The sequence below is a fragment of the Babylonia areolata genome, chromosome 2 (genome assembly GCF_041734735.1).
Source record: "Babylonia areolata isolate BAREFJ2019XMU chromosome 2, ASM4173473v1, whole genome shotgun sequence".
In the NCBI taxonomy this organism is placed as follows: Eukaryota; Metazoa; Mollusca; class Gastropoda; order Neogastropoda; family Buccinidae; genus Babylonia; species Babylonia areolata.
Window position 1 is genome coordinate 9,566,974 of NC_134877.1, and position 24,220 is coordinate 9,591,193.

Here is a 24,220-nt window from a genome sequence, read left to right on the forward strand (position 1 = left end):
CTAATGTACGTATCAGCTGAAACCAATCCTTTTCCCTCCTCCATTCTTGCCCCACCCTTTTGCTACGTGGGTTTACCCATTCAGCTCATTCTTCTCCAGCCCACCCATTTACCGACTTTCGACAAACCCACTGACGGAAAACAACTCCGGTAATGATGTCAAACTTAGTCACTGCTGTTTACTGTGTTCAGCTGGTGTGGTGCCCACTGTAAGCGCACACACACTCCCGTCTCGCTCGCATACGCCGTGTCGGTGTTCTTTTTATGGAAGCACGCTCGAGTCATCGCCGTACAAGAATTGGAAGAATCCAGTCCATCACGCTGTGCTTCCGCGCTTGCTGACTGGCACGGACGCAACCTGACACCCCCAGTTTTGGGAAGCGAGTGGTATCGCCCGGAACGTGGGCATTCAGCCCTGGATCCTCGGTGGAGTCATCTTCAGTTAATTTTCTGCCCAACTGTTGCCGGATTGTGTTAGACCGTGTGTGTGTGTGTGTGTGTGTGTGTGTTCAAGAGTGGTCGGTGGGAAGGGAAGAAACTTTGGTGTTATATATATATATATATATAAGTGTATATATATATATATATATATATTTGTATATCTTCATTCGTGTTGAAGTTCCGCACATTCTCACATTCTCCGACAGACGGGACGTTTTCGGAAAAAAATTTCAAGTTCCTCACAGTGAAGAATTTGACCGTACTGTGCTCTGGTATATATTTCTTTGATGAAAACAAAACCTTCAGAAGTCTACGAAAGAAAGACGAAAAAAGGTTTCTGCTTCGTGCCAGACATGGAAAGGGAACCGCCGCAGATAGAGAAGTTTACGATTCAAACACGGTGCTCTTTTGGACGCGAAAGTGCAGATGATTCTGTCTCTGGCACCAGTGATGTGAAAAAAGCTGCTGGGTTTCAGCGCCAGAGTCGGCGCTGTAGGAGGTGGGGGAGAGGTTTTGGGGAGGTTTTTGTGTTGGTGGTGCTGGTGGTGATGATGATGGGGGAAGTGGGGGAGTCTTACAATGTGGATACAGTAACAGCCGTGGTGCATCAGGGCGAACCAGGGAGTATGTTTGGGTTCTCGGTAGCTCAGCACATAGACCAGTCCACGAATTGGTGAGTTCAGTGCGCTCTCTGTCTCTCTGTCTCTGTCTCTCTCTCTCTCCCGTAAAAAAAACAATATTTTCTGTTGAAATACAGTCAGGGATTCATCTGGAACAAAAACCCTATCTGATTTTCTCAGTTTCCGAGTCAGCATCTACAGACAGCTGAAAGACTGATCCAGCAAAGATCTTCCTTATTGACTGGTACTGAGTATGATTGTTAAAATATGCTTCCCCTAAAGCTCAAACTTTAATATAATATTAATAAAGCATGTTTCATGCTCAAAAGTCATATCTAACCTATTAAGTTCTGGTGTCTCTTCTTTGAGAAATGGATTTCCAGCAACACTAATCCACTTGATCAACAAGACCTTCCCTCTTTCCCACTAATAATCTGTTCAAATCCAGTCTCACAAAATGACATATTCTGGCACGTTATATGGAATATGTTCAATATCCCATCAGTCTAATTATAATATGGAGATAAACATTCAAGCATTGCAAAAAAAGTACCTTACACACATACTTTCATTATCCGGTAGGAACTGATTTATTTTATAATTTGATTAAACATAACATTGGCAGCAACTTGATCAAGGAATGCAATGGCCAGTGTGACTTTGACAAGTCTGAACAACTGTAAGACAATGGCCAGTGTGACTTTGATAAATCTGAACGACTGAAGTCTAGTAATGTTTTGAATTATTTTTGCCCAGAAATATTTGTGAATGTCAGAGTTGGTGTCATATACTGTACCATGTCAAACTGATGCACCCACCTGCCCAGCCCTCGGTCCTACAGTGAGATGAGTGGGTGTTTGTCCCCACACAGCACTCGTGGGTCACTCTTGCATCCAGGGACGCCCTCTCTGAAAAGGTGTGGCACCCACCATCCCAAGCATGGTTGGACCTACGGTCCACACGCTCCCCACCCGCTTCAGGTGTCAACACACCTTTTCAGAGAGGGCGTCCCTGGATGCAAGAGTGACCCACGAGTGCTGTGTGGGGACAAACACCCACTCATCTCACTGTAGGACCGAGGGCTAGGCAGGTGGGTGCATCAGTTTGACATGGTAAGTATATTTAACACCAAACATGGAGTATAATATAAACTCCTCCTGTTGGTAATATGTAGAATATCCTTCTTAAACTGCAGTTTGACAAATAATGTGTGTGTGTTTGTGTGTGTGTGCATGCATGGCAGCCAGTAGACCTGTATAAAATCAAAATTGAACACAAACACACACACACATATATATATATATATATATATATATATATATAATATAATACTATTAAAAATTAACCTGGAGGAAAAACAAAAACAACAACAACAACAAAAAACAACCTCCAAAACAAAAAAACAAGACAAACACTAAACCAGAGAAAATTGTACAATTGCATTGTTGCATTGAAAACAACAACATATTAAAAGTTATTAGTTACCAAGAAAACACGGACACTGGAAAAACTTCAAGTTCAGCTGCAGCACACACACATACACATACACAGACACACACACACACATTTGATGAGTACAAATGATTACAAGATGGTTAGCCTCTAAAAAATACCATTAACATATTTAACCAAAACAAAAAAATACTGTTATTAACTGTTGGAAACAAATATGTGAGACAGTCACAAATATGTGAGTCACCTGCATAGTAATTTTAAGTTCTTTAACAAGGAGCATTTTGTGTGTTGATTAAGTGAACTGGTGCTGCTTTTATTTTTTATGTTTTTGGTAAAGAATTCCAGCATGTTCCACCTGACTAGTTTTAAATCATTTTTTGTTTTTTTGATAACAATGTTATTTGTATATTATCTCGACTGATTTAAAGGAAATCATGCAATTTGAGAGGAAGGGGCAAATTCATTAAGAATATGATGCATTAATTGTAATTGCTTTATTGCACACAGAGAGACAGACATATATCTAGATCATATATATATATATAGAAGAGAAAAAAGATTAGAAAGAAGCGAGAGTTGTTATAACTGACATAGTGGGCGGAAACAGCCACACAATCAGAACAGAAATTATACATATATTTATATACATGTATATATAGTTACACTGCTGAGAAAAGATAGAATGCAAGCAACGCCTCATTGTCATACAAGGAGATAAGTAATATACTAGAAAGAGACTTTTATAGGTGCTTTCATTCAAGTCTAAAACCTCATCAGTTGACTCTCTCAGACTTTGGTCTGATTTGCAGACCAATTCTGAGTTTGATTTTCAGACTATTGTCATTACGGACTAAATTTTTTTTATTAAAATTTTTTTATTTTTATGAACAAATATTGAGAATACAAGACATTGCAACACAAAACATCAAGAGTGCACAGATACCATGATCAAATGGGTAACATCAAATCAATTACAAAACAAAACTTACATTTAATATAATCATCTACTAATATGTTTTGTTAAGCATCCTGTGGAATTAGTCACAAGTGAAAGTGTATGTTTTTATTTCTAATTGGCTGAATCTTGCTGTGTACTACAGCTACAAGTAAAGGCATATTCATTATACAAGTCAAATATGATGCTACATGTTGGATTGCAGAGAGATGGATTATACTATTCTGTTCCCAATCACTAAATATCAACTGATTAATTAAGTAATCAACTTTATCAAGGGCATATATAACTCATTTAACTGCCATGCTAAACAGAATTGTTCACATTTCCCAAGAGTGGAGGACAAATATTTTTCTAACCTGAATCTTATTTTCAAATAGTTAATAAAATAGTCTTGTGTAGGTGTTGTTCCTTGTACATTACACTTATGGATGAAGAATTTTGCAGTTAAAATTGTGAAGTCTAAGCTTTTATCGGTCTTTACATTTTTTTTTACAACCAAACAAAATGAGCTGTTCTCCTAATGTTAATCTTGCACAGTGGCAACATCTGTTGTGCAGCAAGGATACAAAATCCATCCAAAACTGTTGTACAATCTTACAGTCCCAAAAGAGGTGCTGGATTTTTTGTATTCCTAATCCTAGACAGCAGAAATTACAAAGTGGGGAGTTGGTGTGCTCACATATATATATATATATATATATATATATATTATACATGAAGGAATTTTTGAGTAGGTAGAATATGATTAAGTAATCTGAACTGAAACCATCTCAGTTGTGTCTTGTTGTTTTGATAGGGTGGAGAAAGATGTTTTTCCACTCAAGTTCTGTGTATAGGGTATTCCATTTTCTCACAGCTGTGGGAATATCAGATTTAAGTAATATGGACTTTACTGCCTTGTTACCCTTTCGGATATGACACCATGCTACATTTTCTTGATCACTCCCATTATCTGTATTTTGCCTGTAAATAAATTTTTCTTGATATTTTCTGACTGCTCTATTAATTCAAGTAAATGTTAAGAAGTTTGTCCTTGTGACAGTAGCATATTTTTGTTTAAACTCATCAAAAGAAAGAAGATTTCCATTTCCATCCAACAAATGAAAGATGTTAGTTATCCCTGCATCAGCCCATTCCTTCATATAAACTACTTTGTTGTCCCTTGTAATGTTAGCATTGTAATGTATTTACAGTTATTCCACTGCACGCACATAACTGAAGGGTCAGTCATAGTACTCGGTTATTCAGTCCACTGTGACTGCACGCACATAACTGAAGGGTCATAGTACTCGGCAGTTGGTGCTGTCACAGATGTGTCACAAACTGTTTGAAGGAGCCAGTTTATGAAGAAGCAACAGAAAGGTTGTTCATCGTTGTCTTCAGTCACCACCTTGCTGACAGATCCAAAGGAACAGCAAGGCTGTTACGTTTTGGTGCCAGTGTGGCCGCAGGAGCTGCCGGAAAGTGACAAAGTTTGCCATCAAACCACCTTAGGGGCCCCACTCTGGATTTTCTGTCAGGGTTTACTATCTTAGTTAGGTGGCCGCAGGTAGCTCTCCAGAGCTGGCGCCCTTTGATGGGTCATTTTAATTCGACCAGGGTTTCTAGCCACCCTCCTCACCATCCTCCTGAGAGGACTGGTGGGGGTGCTGGTTTAGCCGCCAGCAGTTCGACCCTGTGACAGGTAGTACTGGGATCCAGATTACCAGTAGCAGATATATCTATCTGACCTGACCAGATGTGAAAAGAGAGAGATAGAAAAAGACATAGAGAGATGGTCTGTTGAATATTGTATTAAGAGAGATCGAAAGGAGTGGAGGAGAGATAGACTGAATGACTGAATGAACGAAATAATGAAAATTATATGAGTAATGCTATTTTCTGAGGGAAGCAAAAAATCTTTTTTTCACTGTTTCAGTGGCATGGAAGACACTCATAGTGGTAGGTGGACAGTTAACTTAACACAGGCATCAAAAGAAAATTAAGGTGAACAGCATGACTTGAGGCGAAGTCCAAGCGAATAATGCTGATTTATAACAGAATAACACCCAGCTGTCCAACAGGTGGTTCCTGTCCCTGGCCTTCAGCTCTCACGTCTTTGAAGACAGCGGCATCAAACACCACCACTGGCATCAAACACCACCACCGCTTGCAGATGATGGTTTCAGTCATACAGAGCATGTGTCTATGTCGTTGTACCTTGGTGCAATAAACTCTCTCTTCTTTTCATTTGTCACTCACACACGAGGGCACATTCCTATTCATACAGCCCCTTTACTGTGTGTTCACACCACACACACACACACAACGAATACTACTAGTACTACACACTTTCATTGATACACACATACACACACACAAGCCATGCATGCACACACGCCAACAAACACACACACACACACTAATCCACATTCTCATATTTAAGCGCACACACACTGACACACACTCACTGATACACACTCACTGATATGAGAGTTTCAGATTCAGTTTCAGTAGCTCAAGGAGGCGTCACTGCGTTCAGACAAATCCATATACGCTACACCACATCTGCCAAGCAGATGCCTGACCAGCAGCGTAACCCAACACGCTTAGTCAGGCCTTGAGAAAAAAAAAGAATGAAAAAAAAAGGTGAATAAATAATAGATAAGCTTACATAAATAAATAAATAATAATTATAATATTAAAAAAAAGGTAGTAGTAATAATAATAATAATAAAATAATAATAACAATAAATAAATAAATAAATAAGACAACAATGATGATAAATAAGCAAATAAATGTAAAACATGAAGACACACATTCACACATACACCCACACATGCATAACAGATATGCACCAAACATGCAGTTTCACAGATATGAAAGCACAGTCAAATACATATAAACATACATGAGCTCCAACACACACACCACACACATTACCCTGCACCTCCTCTACCCCCCTCCTCCACACACTCATTTCTAGTCTACGTATCGCAGCTTCCACGGCACACACACACACACACACACACACACACATGAACACACACACACACACACACACACAGATGAACACTTACTTGTACAAGCACACACACATAATGCCCATATCTCCCACTCCCAACCCCGCACACATATATACAAAGATATATATATCTCTATATATATCTATATCTATCTATCTATCTATCTATCTATATATATATATATATATATATATATATACGTTCCAATATCCTGTTGCTCCCACTGTGTAGGCATGCATACACTCACATACCTCATCCTCTACCCCACCTCCGCCCCGCACCCCCACCTCCCCCTCACACACACACACACACACACACACACACGTGCACAGAACTCCTGACACTTGTGTACACTTACACTCTCACGCATGCACAAACGCACTCAAAAACACAGATCCACACATACACAAACACACACATACACACACGCACAGAGGCTGCCACTGATTGGCTGCAAAAGGGATGGGAAAAGATCTCTGATGCCAAGAACGTGGCGTCTAGTGTATTGCTCAGTCTGTTATATTTGGAAAAGCCCACAGAGACTCTGTTCCGTTTTGAAGAAATTTGCGCAATGTTGGTTTGGAAATGATGCCTATATTTGTTTGATTTGCAAAGCATCGTGTTCTACCTTTCATGTTAGACTTATGGCTGCTCCCTCTCTCTGCTTTTATTTCTTTGAGGCGATCGATGGTGTGATGGCCTTGTACCTGTTCTTTTTGATATTCTTTGACTTTTCTGAGGATTTCCGATTTTCCTATATATAGGCCGCTCGTTGGTGTTGCGTTACCAACAAGTCTGTCAGCTCGCTCATTTCCCTTAACACCTGCATGTCCCAGGCAGTATGACCATGTGAGTTTTTTAATCTGAAAGTTGTGCATTGCCTTATGCCACTCTGGGCTTCCCATTCCATTTTCAATTTTCTGTATGAGGTTCATTGAGTCGGTTAGAATCATGGCATGTTGGTTTCCGGGCGTATGGATGGACGATAGCCACTGGAGGGCATGTGTCACAGCTTCAGCTTCCATCGTTAGGCTGGAGGTTGTGACTTTGTAGGCAGCATTCTCTTCCCTAACTGTTTTTCCATTTTGTTTCACAGTGATGAATCCCCAACCAGATTGGTCTTTGGTGACTGAGCCATCTGTGTATATGATGATGTCCTCTTCTTTACTGTTTTTTTCTATGAGTAGCTTCACTTCCGGATCAGTTTTGCCCTCTGGCCATTCCTGACAATGTCTTCCTAGAGTGGGTGAAATGGCTGTGTTGAATAGATGGTTGAGGTTTTCGGGGTTTTTCTCCCATTCTTTTGTTTCTTTCAGGTCTTGTAATCAGCATACTAGCTGGATTGTGTCTTCTGCTTGCCCGATCCATGATCTTCCTCATCCTAGACGGCTGCCTTTTGGTTCTTTGACTGCATCATGCAGTGGGTTTTGAGGGTTTTCTAATGCTTTGAAGTAGGTCTTGACCTGTTCTAACTTGTTTCTAACCTGCACTGAAGGAAGGTCAAACAGGTATCGCATGGTTTCCGTGGGCGTGTCTTTTGTTGTTCCAAGGATCAGCCTCATAGCTTCATTTTGAACTCTTTCTAATTTTAGGAGGTTGCTTTGAGATGGTGTTGTTAGCCCAAGTCCGTAGTCGATCACACTGAGGACGAGTGATTGGTATAGCAGGAAGAGGTGGCGTTGTTCAATACCTTTGGTTGCCATTGCTTTTAAGACTGAAAGGCCCTATTTGCATTTGAGAACAGTATTTTCTGTATGTTTTCTGAAGGTCAGCATCCTGTCGAAGTGTATTCCTAGGTAGCGTAGGCATTCAGTTTTCTCGATCTGAATCCCATCGAATGACACAGAAGGTGGTGATTTGCTCGCGGTTCTGTTGTTGAGGGTGCACAGCAACGTTTGGGCTTTCGCTGGATTGATGGAAGATCCTGTGTCTTTGCACCATTGAGCAATATTGTTTAGTTGTTTCTGGACAGCTTTAGTTCTTTCCTGAGCATCTTTCGAAGTTTTGAAAACCAGGCCATCATCCGCAAGAGTAAGCACCTGAGCTATTCCATTGTTGTTAGTCTGCAAGGCCCTTCGTGTAGACATTGTAGAGGACAGGAGAGAGCGGGGGATATGTGGACAGTGGCTACTTCATGGCCTGTTCGATGTGTGTCCCACTGAAGTTAGAATAATCCACGATGCACAAACCACCTTGGTGGGGGTTGACATGTGCAAAGTAGGTGAAGACCTCCTCGCAGAGGAGGGCCCAGCCTACACAGATTCTGCCAGTTTGGTATGGTGCAATGGCAGAGCTATTACTGAATATCTGTGTTTATAATCCGTGAAGCACAAACTGCCTTGGTAGGGGGCAACATATTGAAAAAGCTCGCGGAGAAAGGACGCTCCTTAGTAGAGCTTGACATGTGCAAAAGCTTGTTGTCGGCCTCGCGGAGCGAGGGCGCCAATCTGGTACCAGTAATGACAGAGCTATCATGGAATGTCCGTTGCAAACCAGAAGTATATATCCTTGGTATCCAGGTGCCAGTTGCATTGCTTGGTTCTAACTTTTTGACAGTTACATGTGACTAAATGCCTATGTTGACCGAACTACACCATTGGTCAGTTCCATACTACACACAGGAGCGGGTTTCGACCATACTAGGCTCTTCCGTCTGAGCAATGCAACTGGCTCTGGGAACCAACACAGGTAACAGACACATCCATGTTCAGAAATAATGAATTGCAAGAGACTTTATACTGTATTATACACCAGGTATCCCATGAATAGGTAAAAACTGAAATCAGTTACGCGAAAACTAACACATCAACTGAGTGACCGAGCTGTCATATTAGCAACCAATGCCCAGCTGAGTCGATTCAGCTGGTGCGCACACTCAAACCATGATTCGGAGGTGGCACCTTCTCGTTCGGTAAAATTCATATTATTACGGGAATGGACGAGAGATGAAACAAAGGCTGGCGCTAGTGTGCACACTCGAACCATGAATCTGAGGTGGCGCCTTCTCATTGGGTAGAATTGAAAAAATTTAAAGTGCAACTGCATAAAATTAAAATATCTGCACCATAAGAGTGCAACGGCTTAGTGTACGTTCACGTTAAGTCCAGCCAGTTGATGCCAGCCAGTTGCCGTCAGCCAGTTGCTGTCAGCCAGTGTTTACGTTGGGCCTGGCAAGTTGCTGTCCAGCAAACTGCTGCCCCGCTGTCATTCATTGACAAAACACACAAGTGACAAAACGATCAGCTATATGATAAATTTGCAGGAATGTAGCCTACAAAGGTAGACGCTTGTATATGTTTTCAGTGGTGCTACAGTGGAGAAAAGAAACTGGCATGTCATTTTGTTCAACACCTGCTGAACATTCTTACTAATTTTGAGAAAGATTGGAAAAATAGTTTAAGCCCCATTCATTGAAACTTATTTGATCACAAAGAGGGGGGGGGGGGGGGTTCATTGTCTGTTGGATTTAATTTTTTTTTTCAATCTGGTACGGTGACAAGTGTGATATTTCTAACATAGATCTAATTTGAAGCTCTAGTTTTACAAGTTGAGAAACAATGAAACAAGATTATACTTACCATCGGCCAGCGTGAACGCCCGTCACCAGCTTACATAGTGGGAAAGTAGACAAGGATGTGCACTCCCTCTCCAGCCATTTGCTGGCAGCTGCAGCCGGCTGCCGTCAGCAACTAGCTGGACTTAACGTGAACGTACCCTTACACATATGGGTATTTACAATACTCTCTCTTCTACCGAGTTTTGTATAACAAGGGAAAACTTTGCAATGGGCTGCTCGCGAACAGGGCTGCTCACACGGGACCGTTTGGGTCCGGTGGTCAGTGTTCAGCCTGTGGCACTGGCTGTCCAGCCTCCCAGCGTCCCTTGCAGCCCTGTATATATATATATTGAGCCTACATTATCAGTTTTTACCCTCTCAGTGCGGCTGAGTGACAAGACGCGGGGGAGAGGTAGAGGCGACTGCGGCGAGCATACCCTATTTTGCTGTAGTCCGGGCAGCTGTTTGGGACTGGTCAAAGTTGCCAATGCCTCTCTCCCATGTTTTCAAACTCGCTCGCGTTGATGGTAGAGACCACTCTGCACGGCTGAGGGACTGGACGGCGGGGTGGTGGTGGAGGAGACTGCGGCATAGACTCCTGCTTAAGCTGGTTGGTGGGTGCCGGCATTTGGACTGCCAAAGTTTCCAAAGCCGCCCTCCCCCCCAGTTGTCTACAAACTTGGATGTGCTGATGGTCTCAGGCAGTGCTGACTTTCCCTCCTCCTCGGTGGCCTGCATGTCTCACTTCGTGTATGGCTGCCACTGCATTGGGTGTTGACAGGTCCAAGTCGCCATTGCCCCATGGTCTTGTGCAGGGTTCGTAAACACTGCCAAAAGGACGGCTGCAGGGTGCTGGCGGTTTGTGGCTTTGTCGCTCCCTTTGTTGGTGGTGGTCTGCCATCGTGGGACGTGTGGGTCGTCGACGGAGCATGAGGACTGGCTGCCCGGTGGTCCTGAAGACAGCCTTGGTCACCACGAACTACGAAACAACAGGTGCGACAAGAAAGACTACAGCCGAGACTACATAACATTTGACCAATGATGAGAAAAACATCATCTCACAATGCATTAAAACTACTGCCAAGGAAATATCAGTCCACAGCCAAGAACGATACCCGGCCGACTACAGCATCGAACAACGGCGACACCCATTGGGCCAACAATTCCCTTTTGACTACACCTCCGATACCCAACGGATCACAGCATTGAACAGCTTTAACCACCAAACGACTACTGCCGGACATCTGTCCAGAACAACTTTACCTTAAGGGCTTATTGCCGATAGGTCGTTGAACTCAACTCTATCAGTTTCTTATGAAGAGAGAGCTGAGCTAGCATTGGTGGTGGATGGGTCTGGACGGTGCTGACTACCTTCCTCGCTGGTGGGTGATTTGCGCATCTCGTTGGGTGTATGGCTTTAAGCCGGTCTCAGGGCGAACAGGCTCTCGGCCACCATTTCTCCCACAAGCAAGCCTTGGGGATGGCAAACTTAGCCAATCAACCTTGTGGGAACGGTGGTGGTGGTTTAAAGTCGCTGTTGCTTTTGGCGCCGGTGGAGAGTCTGACTTGGTGGGGGCCGTGGGTCGTCAGTAGAGCATGAAGACTGGCTGCCTGGTAGCCCTGAAATGGCTCTGGTCTGCCTCCTGGGTGGTGCTGACTACCTTTCTCGCCGGCTGGGAATTTGTGCATCTCATCGAGTGTATGGTTTTAAGCCGGTCTCAGGGTGAATGGGCTCGACCACCATTTCTCCCTCAAGCAAGCCTCAGGGTGGGGCAAACTTAGCCAGACAACCTTGTGGGAGCTGTGGTAGTGGTTTGAAGTCGCTGCTGCTTTTGGCACCGACAGAGAGTCTGACTTGGCGGGGGGTGTGGGTCGTCGGTAGAGCACGAAGACTGGCTGCCCTGTAGCCCTGAAGACGGCTCTGCTCTGCCTCTGAGCGGTGCTGCCTACCCGGTACCCCTAAAGACAGCTTGGGGAGGACACGCAGGGAAGATGGAGGGCGGTGGACGGCGTAGCCTACCCTGGCTGATCTCACAACGCTACAACCCTTTCCTCCAATGACAAAACAACCACACTGCAACCAACAGTACAACTGGCGCCACTTATGATGCCAACTCAACAGCTGTCAAGCCAGCATCAACAATTTGGACTGCAATTACAGCCTCACTGGACCAACTGTATACAACTGGCGACCGCTACAGTCACTGACTTCAACAGCTGTCAAACAGCACCAAGTACAACTGGCACCACAGAGGACACCAACTCTAACATCTGCCACGTAGCAACAGCAAATTTGGACCGTAATTTAAACAACCCACTTCAACCAACAGTACAACTGTCGAGCACTAGTCGACACCTTCAACAGCTGCAAAGCAGCACCAGAGAACAACTGAACAACCTCAACCAAAACCAAAAAAAGGGTGTAGGAGCCAGTAGGTCGTTAAACTCCAATCTATCTATCAGTTTCTTATTACCACGGGGATGGATGAGAGATGAAACAAGGGCTGGCACTCTAATCTGACATCCAGTCGATAGGTGACCATGGCAACAAAAGTGTCCTCTGGCAAAATTATGTACAAGAAATATACTCTGACAGGTACACAAATACAAGGACGCACTCAAGGCCTGACAAGCGCGTTGGGTTATGCTGCTGTCAGGCATCTGCCTAGCAGATGTGGTGTAGCATATATACATTTGTCTGATCGCAGTTACGCCTCCTTGAGAAACAAACTGAAACAGTGCATTCCATATTTGTTCAGTTCTGTTAACTAATAAATTTTTCCTTCGGTTGGTATTACAGTGCTCCTTACAAATTTTAAACACCGAGTTTCTTGTACTCTCATAATCTGACATTCTTAAAATATTATTTACATTAACGTAATTTAATGTTTTGTAGGTTTAAATAAAGTCACCACTTTTACTTAGTGAATGCAGATCTAGGTATGCAAGTTTTTGTTGGTAGCTCATAGATTTGTATTATTTTAATGATTTAGTGGTTCTTCTTTGCTCCCTTTCTGTGGCTATAGATTTGCCCATCTTGAGGTATGGGTGCCACACAATATTAACATATTCCACATGTGATCTAACCAATCCTTAATAAATTTTGAGAAAAATATCTAGGGAAACGTTCTCATTACCAGTTGAGCTGAGCTTGTCACCCAGCTGTCATTTCACAGCAATCGACTAATGGGAAAGGCAACAGCCAGTACTCCACGACGGTCTTGAATCACAGGGTTGACAGACGATACAAGGGAAATCACATTTTGTTGTTGTTTATTTTTTTGGGGGGAAAGGGGGGGGGGGTGGGGGGGGGGGGTTCTTTCGATGCTTTTTGTCACTGTGGGGATGGAACACCATCAGGGCACTCTAGCTCTCCCCTAAAGGAGGTCGCTCTTAGGTGTAAGAAAAACTCACGGCTCACTCTCAGTGAACATTAATTGTTGACTTTTTATCTTGACCAAACCCACTTATGTTGTTGCTTGGACAAAACTAGTCACTCACTTACATTACTGCAAGTGTTATGACTGTTAATCATAACCTTCTTTTTTTTCTCCCCTTTTTTTTCATTCAGGAAACATATACTCCATTACATTGACGCAGGCCTCGTATAGATTTGTCTGACGTCTATTGAATGGACATTTTCTTGCCGTACTTAGTCTTCAGCGTTTGTGATGATATGTCAGTGTTTTTAATTGTCCAAGTGTATTTGTGTAAATGTGGGTAGTAATGCTGTTTACATAAGTGTATTAACATACCACATAAAACAAACATTCAATGAGTGTTATGTTCACATTTTGAATGGACATACTAGTCTTTTTATGTTATTCCCTTCTTTCTTCAAATACATATATATGTGCCAACATATGTGACAATCCATCACTGATCATGTTCCACCCCCTTCCCCCCCGCGCCCCCCACCCCAAGAAAAACACAGCCCCCCCACCCCACTCCCCCTCTGCCGTTCATGGGTGCTTTCAGTTAATCAGGGAAGTTAATTCAGTCCCACCATCTTCACACACTTCCCAAATTTATAATTCTGTATTAGATTGTATGGACAATAGAAAAAGAAAGAAAAACAACAGCAACAAAAACAACAAATCACACACACATTCACACATAAAAACAAAATAAACAAATATGCCGAAAAAAAATGGCATTAAAACTGGCTACGACTGAAAACATTTGTAAGCTGACCAAGAGTGCACATCTATGTTCTCAACTTACTATTTTGTACATCGATCAATGATTTATAGAAACTCCACTTGTACTGAAATTCTATATACTGCAAAGATGTTCAGTTCTTTCCCTGATAGTTTTGCAGAATGTGCATTTGTCATTGTTAACTATAGGCATCTTCTGCAATGTGATATTTGTTGCAATAAATAGTTCTATGAACAAGTCTACCTTGAAACCACTTAAGTTTAATTTCCTTTATTTTCTGTATTTTATTGAAAGTAGAATTCCAGTTAATATGATTAAACAGTTCTCTATTCTATTTATCACAGCAGTTTGGTTGGTGTTTATATGTTATTAAAGTGTTGTAGAAAACCTGTGTCTCTCTTTTGGTATCATGGATGATATTAATTGATCTTGGCATATTTCATATTTTAGTTCCTTGTAAATCAAAGCCTCCTTTTAGACAGTACTCTTTTATTGCATGCACGCATCCTGAGAACTCTAAGAAGTGTGTCTGAATTTCATATTTAAATCGAAACTGATGATATGTCATTAATTTTCCATCTGGACACACTATGTCTGCAACACGAAAAACACTCTTTTCCATCCATTGTTTGATTATTATTGTCTTATCAATTCTAGATTTATCATTATAGAAAATGTTTTCAGCCATTACATCAGCAGATTCTAAATTTATCATTATAGAAAATTTTTTCAGCCATTACATCAGCAGACTCCTTTAAGCTGACTTTCCTACTGTATTCTTTATATGCTTCGAATGTATCTTTCCAGAAATTATTTAATCTGAGTTTGTTATTTGGAAGGCTTGAACCATATTTCTCTATATCTTTAGTAATTGGACATATTTCGTTATTGTAGATCTGTCCATTTGTGTCCTCCCACCAACAATTTTCTTATTCATGAAATTTTCAATGACTGAACAAAATGTCTGATAGAAAGGACTCCTAAACCACCATTTCTCTAATGTTTGATTGCCATCTTTCTTGCAGTCCAATCCTGTTTGTTACACCATATGAATTTAAAACATTGTTTTGGTGTAATATACTGTACCATGTCAAACTGATGCAAACGAGGCCTATCGGTTTGCTCTGCTTGGCCAAATTTCACGCGGCTAACAGTGAAAAGACGAGCCGTCTTGCCTGGTCCGCTCTTAGCCAATCAAACGCCTCTAAAAGCTATAAGCGCTGAATCATTCCTTTGGCCTAGGCTCTCCACGCGATCTTGTCAGGTTTACGCTCTGTCTCGTCTTGCGCTTTTTTTGGCCATTAAGCGTATTCATTTGGCCTTACTTTGCTGCATGCGGCTTGTCTGTATTGTATTCTTACATTCTGTGTACTCGATTTGACTCGGCCCCCTCGTTTCGTTCGTTTTTCTCTACCTCTAAGTCGATCCTGCCTTTCCTTTCTCTGTTGGGGGTCGGATTTTTAGCGTGGGTACCATGCGTCGTATGCCATCCCATGAAGGCAGGGATCATGAGGCTGGGATTGAGACTCGGCAAGAGACTCTCCCAGGCCCGGAGCTCATGATTCCTCCTGATACGGGCCGCGGCGATGTGTCTTTAGACGCTGATTGCGGAGGCGACTCTCGTACCAGTAAAACGGTCATGAAGGGGACCAGGGGGAAAGGGGTATGAGCGTTGCCTCCTGAGGTGTCCCAGCGCGAGGCAGGGAGAGGGGGGAGTGACAAGTCCTCTCTTGGCGGTGGGGACTCGCAGCTAGTCGCGAACTCCCAAGGGGACGCCGCGCCCGGCCGTTACCCGGGTCCCCACTCGGAGATGGCCCTCAGGGGCCCCATTGCTGTTCCCCCTCCTCCCTTCTCTGTCGACCCCCCTCCCCCACCTCCTTCTGGGGGGGGAGAAAAATTTGGTTCCGGGGGGGGACCTCTACTTTGCCCACCCCGGGCCAAGCCACCCCAGTCTCCCCACGGGAGGGGATTCGGGGCGCGTGGCAACCTGCTCTGCTAGCCAGCCGGTCTTCCCTGCTGGGGGAGGCCCGCGTGTGTCAGGCGGTTCTGGGCAGTCAGCCCGCTCGTCTTCGGGCAGGACTGACACCCAAGTCGGACCTGACCTCCCTCAACTTGGCCAGGTTTTTCCCTTCATGGAGGTCAAGGCGCCAGTGACCCTTGGGGTTGGGGTCACAGGATGGCTGGTGCCCACGGGTGGTTACCCCCATTCTACCCGTACTGGGGTGCGCCTATGGTGCATGCTGGGTTGCCGAGAGGACCAGGGGCCAACCCCTTGTCCACTCCCCACCGGACCCAACCCAGCACATCTCACAGGGTGACACACACAGCCCCGACAAGTGGGATCGACTTCTTGTCGGTCAGGTCGAGCTCCTCGACCAATATTGCCACTTAGTCCACAAATCGGTCCTCTGTCAACCCACAGTTTGGTGTCATATACTGTACCATGTCAAACTGATCCTGTTAACTCCATGGTCACAATGGCCTTCTTGTCAGAACCGACGGCTGCCGAGAGGCCCCGCTCGGCCCGGGGGAGCCTGCAGTTCCCAATTACCCAGCCCTCGGTCCTACAGGGAGATGAGTGGGTGTTTGTCCCCTCACAGCACTCGTGGGTCCCTCTTGCATCCAGGGACGCCCTCTCTGAGAAGGTGTGGCACCCACCATCCCAAGCATGGTTGGACCTACGGTCCACATGCTCCCCACCTGCTTCAGGCGTCAAGGACATAACAGCTGCGGCCATGGTCCCGGCTCGGGATCGTCCCAGCTCATCCCGCTGGGTCGACCACAGCTCACAGGACGCCCCAGCGGGTACATTCACTTGGAATGGCACCCAGCAGGGGATGGACTGCGAACAAGAGTGGGAGCCCCTGTCTTCGGATGAGGACGAACAAGGGGATGAGCACTCTTCACCCCCATCCCAGGGGGACAGATTGAGCCCGCGCCTCCCTGGGGACCAGCCTGAACCAGACTCGGACTTTGCCGAGCTCGAACTGACCCTCCCCACATATGCCGAATCAGTCCCTCAGGCTACTTTTTTTTTTTTTTTTTTTTTTTTGCTGACCCGTTACTGCACCGTTTCAGTGGCATTACTCCCACGCCACTCATTTAGATTCCCCCATACACGGCCACACCCGGGTTTGTCCGTCGTAGTTCCAGTGTCGGCAGTCCACAGGGAACCATCGATGTTAGGTCGCCAAGAGGCCACGAAGAGGCCACACACCAGAGGAGACCCTGCACTGCTACTGAGTCACTTCGGTGGTGTTCAGTGGTGCTTGTTCTGTGTTTATTATTTTAAAACGTACTTAGGACACCACCTACTAAGCCCCCTACTAACGACAATAATGGCTTAGTCGCAGAGCCAGACTGAGTGAGCGTCCCTCCCGGAGTGGAGACCGCCACCACGTCCCTCACCCAACAGCCCTCCATGAATCTGCTGACACTGACGAAATTGACAGGACTCACCCCAAGCACGGAAGTGGAGGGGTATCGAAACTGAGGTCACCATGAGAGCAGGGCATGAAAGGCCACAGACTTTGAGACTATTTTGTTTCTATTGATGACAATGAAGGAGGAGGAGGATGACGATGATGATGACGATGTTGCTATGGAGGTCCATTTTGGTTTGGGACTGTGTGACAAGGCTGTACTCTACGCTTCCTGTCATAATGATATCCTGGCGTTAACCAGGCCCGAGAGATACAGACACTTGCAGTGTTGGTCAGGTAATTTGAGCAACACACCCAAAGACGCATCCTTGAAGTGGATGACACTCGACTGTGTGGTCCCAGTCTCCCCATTTAAGCCCACAGCACACTCAACTCTGGGTAGGAGCCGGCCACGGGCCGAAAAACCCACCTCCACTGGGATTAGAACCCGTGTCCTTCCAGCTGTCAGTCCGCAACGCTGACCACCGCCACGGCGGCTGGTTCCTACTTTGTTACCCTTGACCCTCCTTAGGCCATGTGACTCTAAATCCAGAACCACAAGGCGACTCAGAGTGCCAGAAATGCCGCAGGAATGGCTTGATAAGCCAGCCCGCACTGTCAGGGGTGCTGCTTCCATCCCTCCTCCAGGCAAGGAGTCCCTCTCTGCCCCGGGTGCTTTTTCCCTGGGCAAGTTCCTTAAAGATTCCTCCAAGGGAGGGGTGTGATCCTGGTACACACAGGACCACCCTGCTACAGGGAAGCAGAGCCCTCCGCGCAGGACAGGATGTTGGTCTCACAGCACACCACCTTCCCCACTTCAGCTACTCTATCCTTTAAAACATTAGCAGAGTGGGACAAATTGGCCCGCCGCTGCCTCCTTGAGGTTTCCACGGCTTATACCTTCTTCGACGCGTTCCTCCACAGGGCCAGTGAGCTGTGGGAACAGCATCCGGTTAATCAGGACACGGGGTCTCCTTCCTCTGTCCCGCCTGGCCTCTTCACCGACCAGAGGTTAAACACTTTTGGCAATAGGGTAGCATCTGGTCTCACGGCAGCTGCAGACACAGCTACCAGCCTTCACTTCAGTACTGTGCTAGCGCGGCGTGATGCCGTTCTCCGCCTTTCTAACATTCCTGTAGAGGAGAGGGCTGCCCTGTGGTCCATCCCAGAACAGCAGCACTCCCTCTTCAGCCAGTATGCGCCCCATTTTGTCAGCCACAGGGCAGAGACAAACAGGGAGGTGGCCTCATATTTAGCCCACACCTCCCAGGGGCGCCAGGGTTCTATGCCATTGAAGAGACCGGCCACAAGGGCCCCTCCATATACCACGCCACCTAAGTCAAAGCGGCGTGCGCTGAATCAGCGGCAGAGGAATAAACCACCTCATGTCCGTCCAAGCCGACCGGCCATGCCCAAGGCCAGAAGGCAGCACCCCCAATGACTGGGCCCCGATTCAGCACCACCAGTCGTTCAGCCCCTCCAAGTATGAAACTTGTCCCGGCATGCACATCAGTGGCGTGCTCTGGGACTCAATGACTGGATTGTATCAGTGCTAGAGTTGGGGTACATGCTGCTTTGGGTGGAGGACCGCCCCCCTCTAAGATCCACTCCTCCTCCTTATGTGCCCAGCTCATAGGGGCGATATCTCAACTCTCGGACCCGGGCCCCGGTTTTTACGGCCGGTTGTTCATGATTCCAAAGGTCTCGGGAGGGTGGAGACCAGTTTTGGACTTGTCCCCCCTCAACAAATTCCTCCCCAAAATCAAATTCAAGATGGACACACAGGTACAGATTCGGGAGACCATTCAACAGGGCGATTGGGCTACCTCTATCAATCTGAAAGATGCTTATTTTCATATCCTCATCCATCCGGCATCCTGTCGGTACCTGAGGTTCGTGTGGAGGGACAAGGTGTTCCAGTTCTCGGCCCTCCCATTTGGTCTGTCCCTTGCCCCTTTCCTGTTTACCAAGGTGGTGCGGGAATTGGTGTCCATCGTCCGCTCGGAATCCATTCGTCTCCGTGTGTACCTGGATGACTGGCTTATCCTGGCCCAGTTGTAGGCCCTGTGCCAGAGTCATACTGCTAGACTTCTAGGCCTTTGCTCCCAACTGGGCTTCCTCACGAACCAGGAGAAATGCGATCTGTCCCCAAGTCAGTCCTTCGACTTCTTAGGGATGAGATTCGACACGCGGTCCATGATAGTCTCTCCGATGCCATATCGCTGGGACCGTCTGGCAGGCCTCCTCAGCCACTTGCGCCGTTCCTCCCAAGCAACAGCGCGGACACTTTCTTCCCTCCTGGGCATGATGGAGTCCATGGCACCTCTCATTCCCCTGGGCAGGGTTCTCAAGCGCCCTCTTCAGAGGGCACTGAGGTTACGGTGGTCCCAGAGCACTCAGCCATGGGATACCCAGATATGTCTGGGCGAGTGGTTCCTCGAGGTGACATCAGAGTGGTTAATCACCCCTCTTCGGACACAGGGGTTGCCCATAGCCCCACCTACTCTTCAGGTGGCACTCTTCACAGACGCCTCCTCCCTGGGCTGGGGAGCCCACATGGACTCACTCCATGCAGCAGGGACTTGGTCCCCGGAGGAGCGCCTATGCCACATCAATGTTCTGGAACTGGAGGCAGTTCGCAGGGCTCTCCTGCACTTCATGGGGGAGGCCACTGGCAACACCATCCGCTTTTTCACGGACAATACGATGGTCGCATATTACGTGTACAAAGGGGGGGGGAATGCACTCGGCAGACCTCTCCCTGCGGACCGAGGCTCTCCTCCGTTGGTGCCACAGCAAGGGCATTGCACTTTCAGCGAGACACATAGCAGGAAAAGCCAACATCTTGGCAGATGCTCTCAGCAGGTCCAAGAGTGTCATCCACACAGAGTGGACCCTGGACAAGGACACCCTTCAGGGGGTGTGGGAACGGTGGTTTTGGCCAGTGGTGGACCTTTTTGCCACAGAGTTCAACAAGAGACTTCCCGCTTATGTCTCTCCGGTCGCCGACCCAGAGGCGCGGGCAGTGGATGCTCTCTCTCTAGACTGGAGCAGTCTGACTGCCTACGTGTTTCCTCCCTTTCCAATTCTGTCCAAGGTGATAAGGAAAGCCAGATTGGAATGCCCGCAGCTGATCCTCATTGCGCCGAAATGGCCAGCCCAGCCCTGGTTTCCGGACCTTCAGTCCCTGACACATGTTCCACCCCTGGAACTCGAAACCAAATTTCATCTGCTGAGGCAGCCTCGTTCGGGCATTCCTCATTCCAATCCTCAACTGCTCCACCTGCATGCGTGGCTGCTGTGCGGTCGGAACTGTCAGCATCACCATTGAAGTCTTCGACCCCTCGGTTGGCCTCTGTGTCAGCTGCGCTGACCCAGGGGGGTGCCTCCTCTGACCTCCTCTCCATAGTCACCAAAGCAAGGAGGGAGGGAATGGAGACTTTGTATGACTTTCGTTGGAAGAAATGGTTGCGGTGGTGTCCAGCTCAGGACATTCCCCCTACTAACCCTACGAGCATGCAGCTGGCCAACTTTCTGGTTCACTGCTCCTCGGTTCTCAACCTGTCTGCTAGTTCTGTGCGAGGGTACAGGTCTGCCATCTGTACCACAATCAAACAGCTAGGTGGTGCCGCCTTTGAAGTGGATTTCCTGCTCAGAGAGGTGGCTAGGGGCGCCTCTCTGAAGGAAGCTAGAAACCCCAGAAGAGTGCCCCTCTGGGACTTGTTCCTGGTGCTGGATTTCATTCGAAAACATCCCTTCGAGCCATTGAGGACTATTCCTTTCGACTTGCTCACCCTCAAGACCACTTTCCTCCTGTTGCTGGCCACAGGCCATCGTAGAAGCAAGATTCATGGTCTTAGTGGAATGCCACAAGATCTGGCCTTCCACAGAGATGGTTCCATCACTCTTCGTTTCCTTCCAGAGTTTCTGGCTAAGAACCAAGACCCCGAAGTCCCTTCCCCCTCTCTGAGGGTCAGACCTTTGTCTGATATTCTTGCCCAAGATGATGAGGATAGGCATCTCTGCCCTGTTCGGTGTCTTAAATACTATTGGGATAGGTCTCGCCATAGGTGTTCTTCTCAGAGGCGTCTTCTGTTCTCCCTCAATGAGAATTACAAGAAAGACATCGCTGCAGGCACCATTTCCCGCTGGGTTTCCCAAGTCATTCATAGAGCCTACTCTCATGCACACAGGGATATCAGCTATCTTAATCCCAGAGCACACGAAGTGCGGGCCATAGCTACTTCGGTTGCTTTCCAGCACTCAGTGCCACTGCAGCATGTCTTGGAGGCAGCCTTCTGGCAGTCTGAGAATCCCTTCATCAACTTCTACCTCAGGGATTTCCGTATAACCAGGGCTGACGGTTCCAAGGGGATTTCCTTTGTTGCGGCTAACACTGCCATCTCGGTTACAAGGGCTCCCCATACGAACCAGTAGGCGTTGCCCTCCTCCATTTGCTTTAAATTCTGCATCAGTTTGACATGGTACAGTATATGACACCAAAAGGAGGAGTTTGTATTATACTCCATGTTTGGTGATACATATACTTACCATGTCAAACTCGAATGCCCGCCCGTCCGTCTCCGCCGTGGTTCTCATGGGGCATTTTCTTCGATGGCCACGGAATGATTCAGCGCTTATAGCTTTTAGAGGCGTTTGATTGGCTAGGAGCAGACCGGGCAAGACGGCTCGTCTTTTCACTGTTAGCCGTGCGAAATTTGGCCAAGCAGAGCAAACCGATAGGCCTAGTTTGTATAAAACCATCAATACCTGGGTTTTTTCTGTTTGTCGTATTTTTAAGAGCAATCCCAGCCTCCTTGAGAGTAATTTCACCTTCAAGTGACTTGTGTTCATCTTTGGTTAACTTTGGATTATCTTTTACTAACTCTTTTATTTCACAGTCTAACAGCTTTCTTTCCTGATACAAAATTTTGTAAAACATTTTCCCTTTTGACATTATATCATTTGGTTCTCTTAATAGTTCTCCATTATTTGTGGTAAGATGAGAAATGTGTTTATTTATATAGTGTCTCTTTTCTGAATTACAGAAATACTTTGATATCTTTTCCCCCTCCGCCACCCATCTAGCCCTTGATCTTAATAAAATAAACAAAAAACACATTTCTTTTCCCATTAAGTTGCCAGCTCTTCACCTAATTGTTTTAGGTTTTGAATGTCACATTCTGTTTCCGTTCCTCGTCTATCATTTTTGTTTATTTCATTTTCTATCTTTCTTTCATTTTCTTCCCCTTCCTCATTTTTCTTCTTCAGAGTTGCATAGTGGATAGTTTTAGATCTTATTTTCATAAGTAAGAAGTCCAAAAACACATGCTGAGGGACGTTTAGTTCCAACTGAGATGTCGGAATAGTCTTTAGTTCTGTTCTGTCGTACAATGCAGCTGCATATTCTTCAGCAACATTATCAATAGGTATGTTGATTTCATTAAAATACTGCTTTTCCCTAAGTAGTGAACTGTTGAATTTCCAGAATTTTTGTTAGCACTTTCCTTTCTAAATATTAACTGCAATGTTACCATGGAATGGTCAGAACGGTAGCCATATTGAATTGCAGGGTCTTCTACAGCAAAGTAAACTATAGTCTGAAAGAAGGAAAAAAATTAGTGTGCTTTGTTTCAATGGATTTGCTTTTCACCAAGTGATTCTTCTGCCTTCCGGGTTATAATCTCTCCATTTATGTATCTCATAATCCTAGTACATCCATCATTTGTGTGTTAATGTTGTTTGTAATTATCATAATCCTTAGCAGGATCAAAACTGAATTCCAGTCGCCCACTATTATTATATCATTGTTTTGAATTTTTTAAATCTCACTATCTAAACGTTCATAAAATGCTGGGGAGTCTCTATTTGGACCATATACGTTAGCCAGTAGTATATATATCCTGTTCCTTAGCTGAAAATAATAAGAGAGAATTACTGTCCTCGTCCTTATGAACTTTCTTTCTAAACTCAAAATTGTTATTGAAAAGAATACCCCTCTGGCATTTGAAAAAGAAAAAGAAATAAAAGAAGAGAAAAAAAAGAGATATAAGATGCAAAATAACATTTGAAGCCCATCTCAGATGAAACTAAATCAGTCCTTTCGTTTATTTATTTATAGTCTGTTCATCTAAGATGATGGTATTAGACTGAAAATAAATGATATTATTATTATTATTTGGATTATTATCATTTCTATCATAATGATGATTGTTATTATTAATTAGAAATAAACATTTCTGTATATTGGAATGAAAAGGGGGGCAGTTTAGGTGGAGGGGATTGGGGAGGAGGGGGGGGGGAACTAAGAAAGTTAGAGAGAGAGAGAGAACAGAATGTGGAAAAGATAAGTACAAATTCTAAAATGGAGAGGGTGAGTGTCAGTGATTGGAGAAAGAAAAAAAACATAATATTAGAGGGGTGTGTGTTAGAGGTGGGACGGGGGAAGCAGGATGAGGGCAAAAAAAATTATCAATAATCAAATATTGTATGCACTATTTCTGTAGATTATTATTTGAAAAGAAGTTCATGTGGGGACCTACAATAAATAACCAACTGGACTATTTAACACATAATTAGCTAACTTTAATAAAGAATAGTTT

The 24,220-nt window shown here is 45.4% G+C and overlaps 1 protein-coding gene across 7 annotated transcripts in view; it reads left to right on the forward strand.

Annotated features, from left to right (window-relative positions):
* Nucleotides 1-404: 404 nt before the first annotated feature.
* The window catches only part of LOC143297290 (integrin alpha-8-like), a 222,186-nt gene continuing 198,370 nt past the window's right edge, over nucleotides 405-24,220 (forward strand). For 3 of the 7 annotated variants that reach the window (XM_076609596.1, XM_076609563.1, XM_076609601.1), the window contains exons 1-2: nucleotides 406-482; nucleotides 619-1,113. In XM_076609596.1, coding sequence (XP_076465711.1) covers nucleotides 728-1,113 — 386 coding nt within the window. In that variant the 5' untranslated portion in view covers nucleotides 406-482; nucleotides 619-727. Of the gene's footprint in view, nucleotides 483-618; nucleotides 1,114-24,220 lie in introns of all 7 variants that reach the window. The other 4 variants (XM_076609611.1, XM_076609571.1, XM_076609588.1 and 1 more) reach the window with 4 other exon arrangements.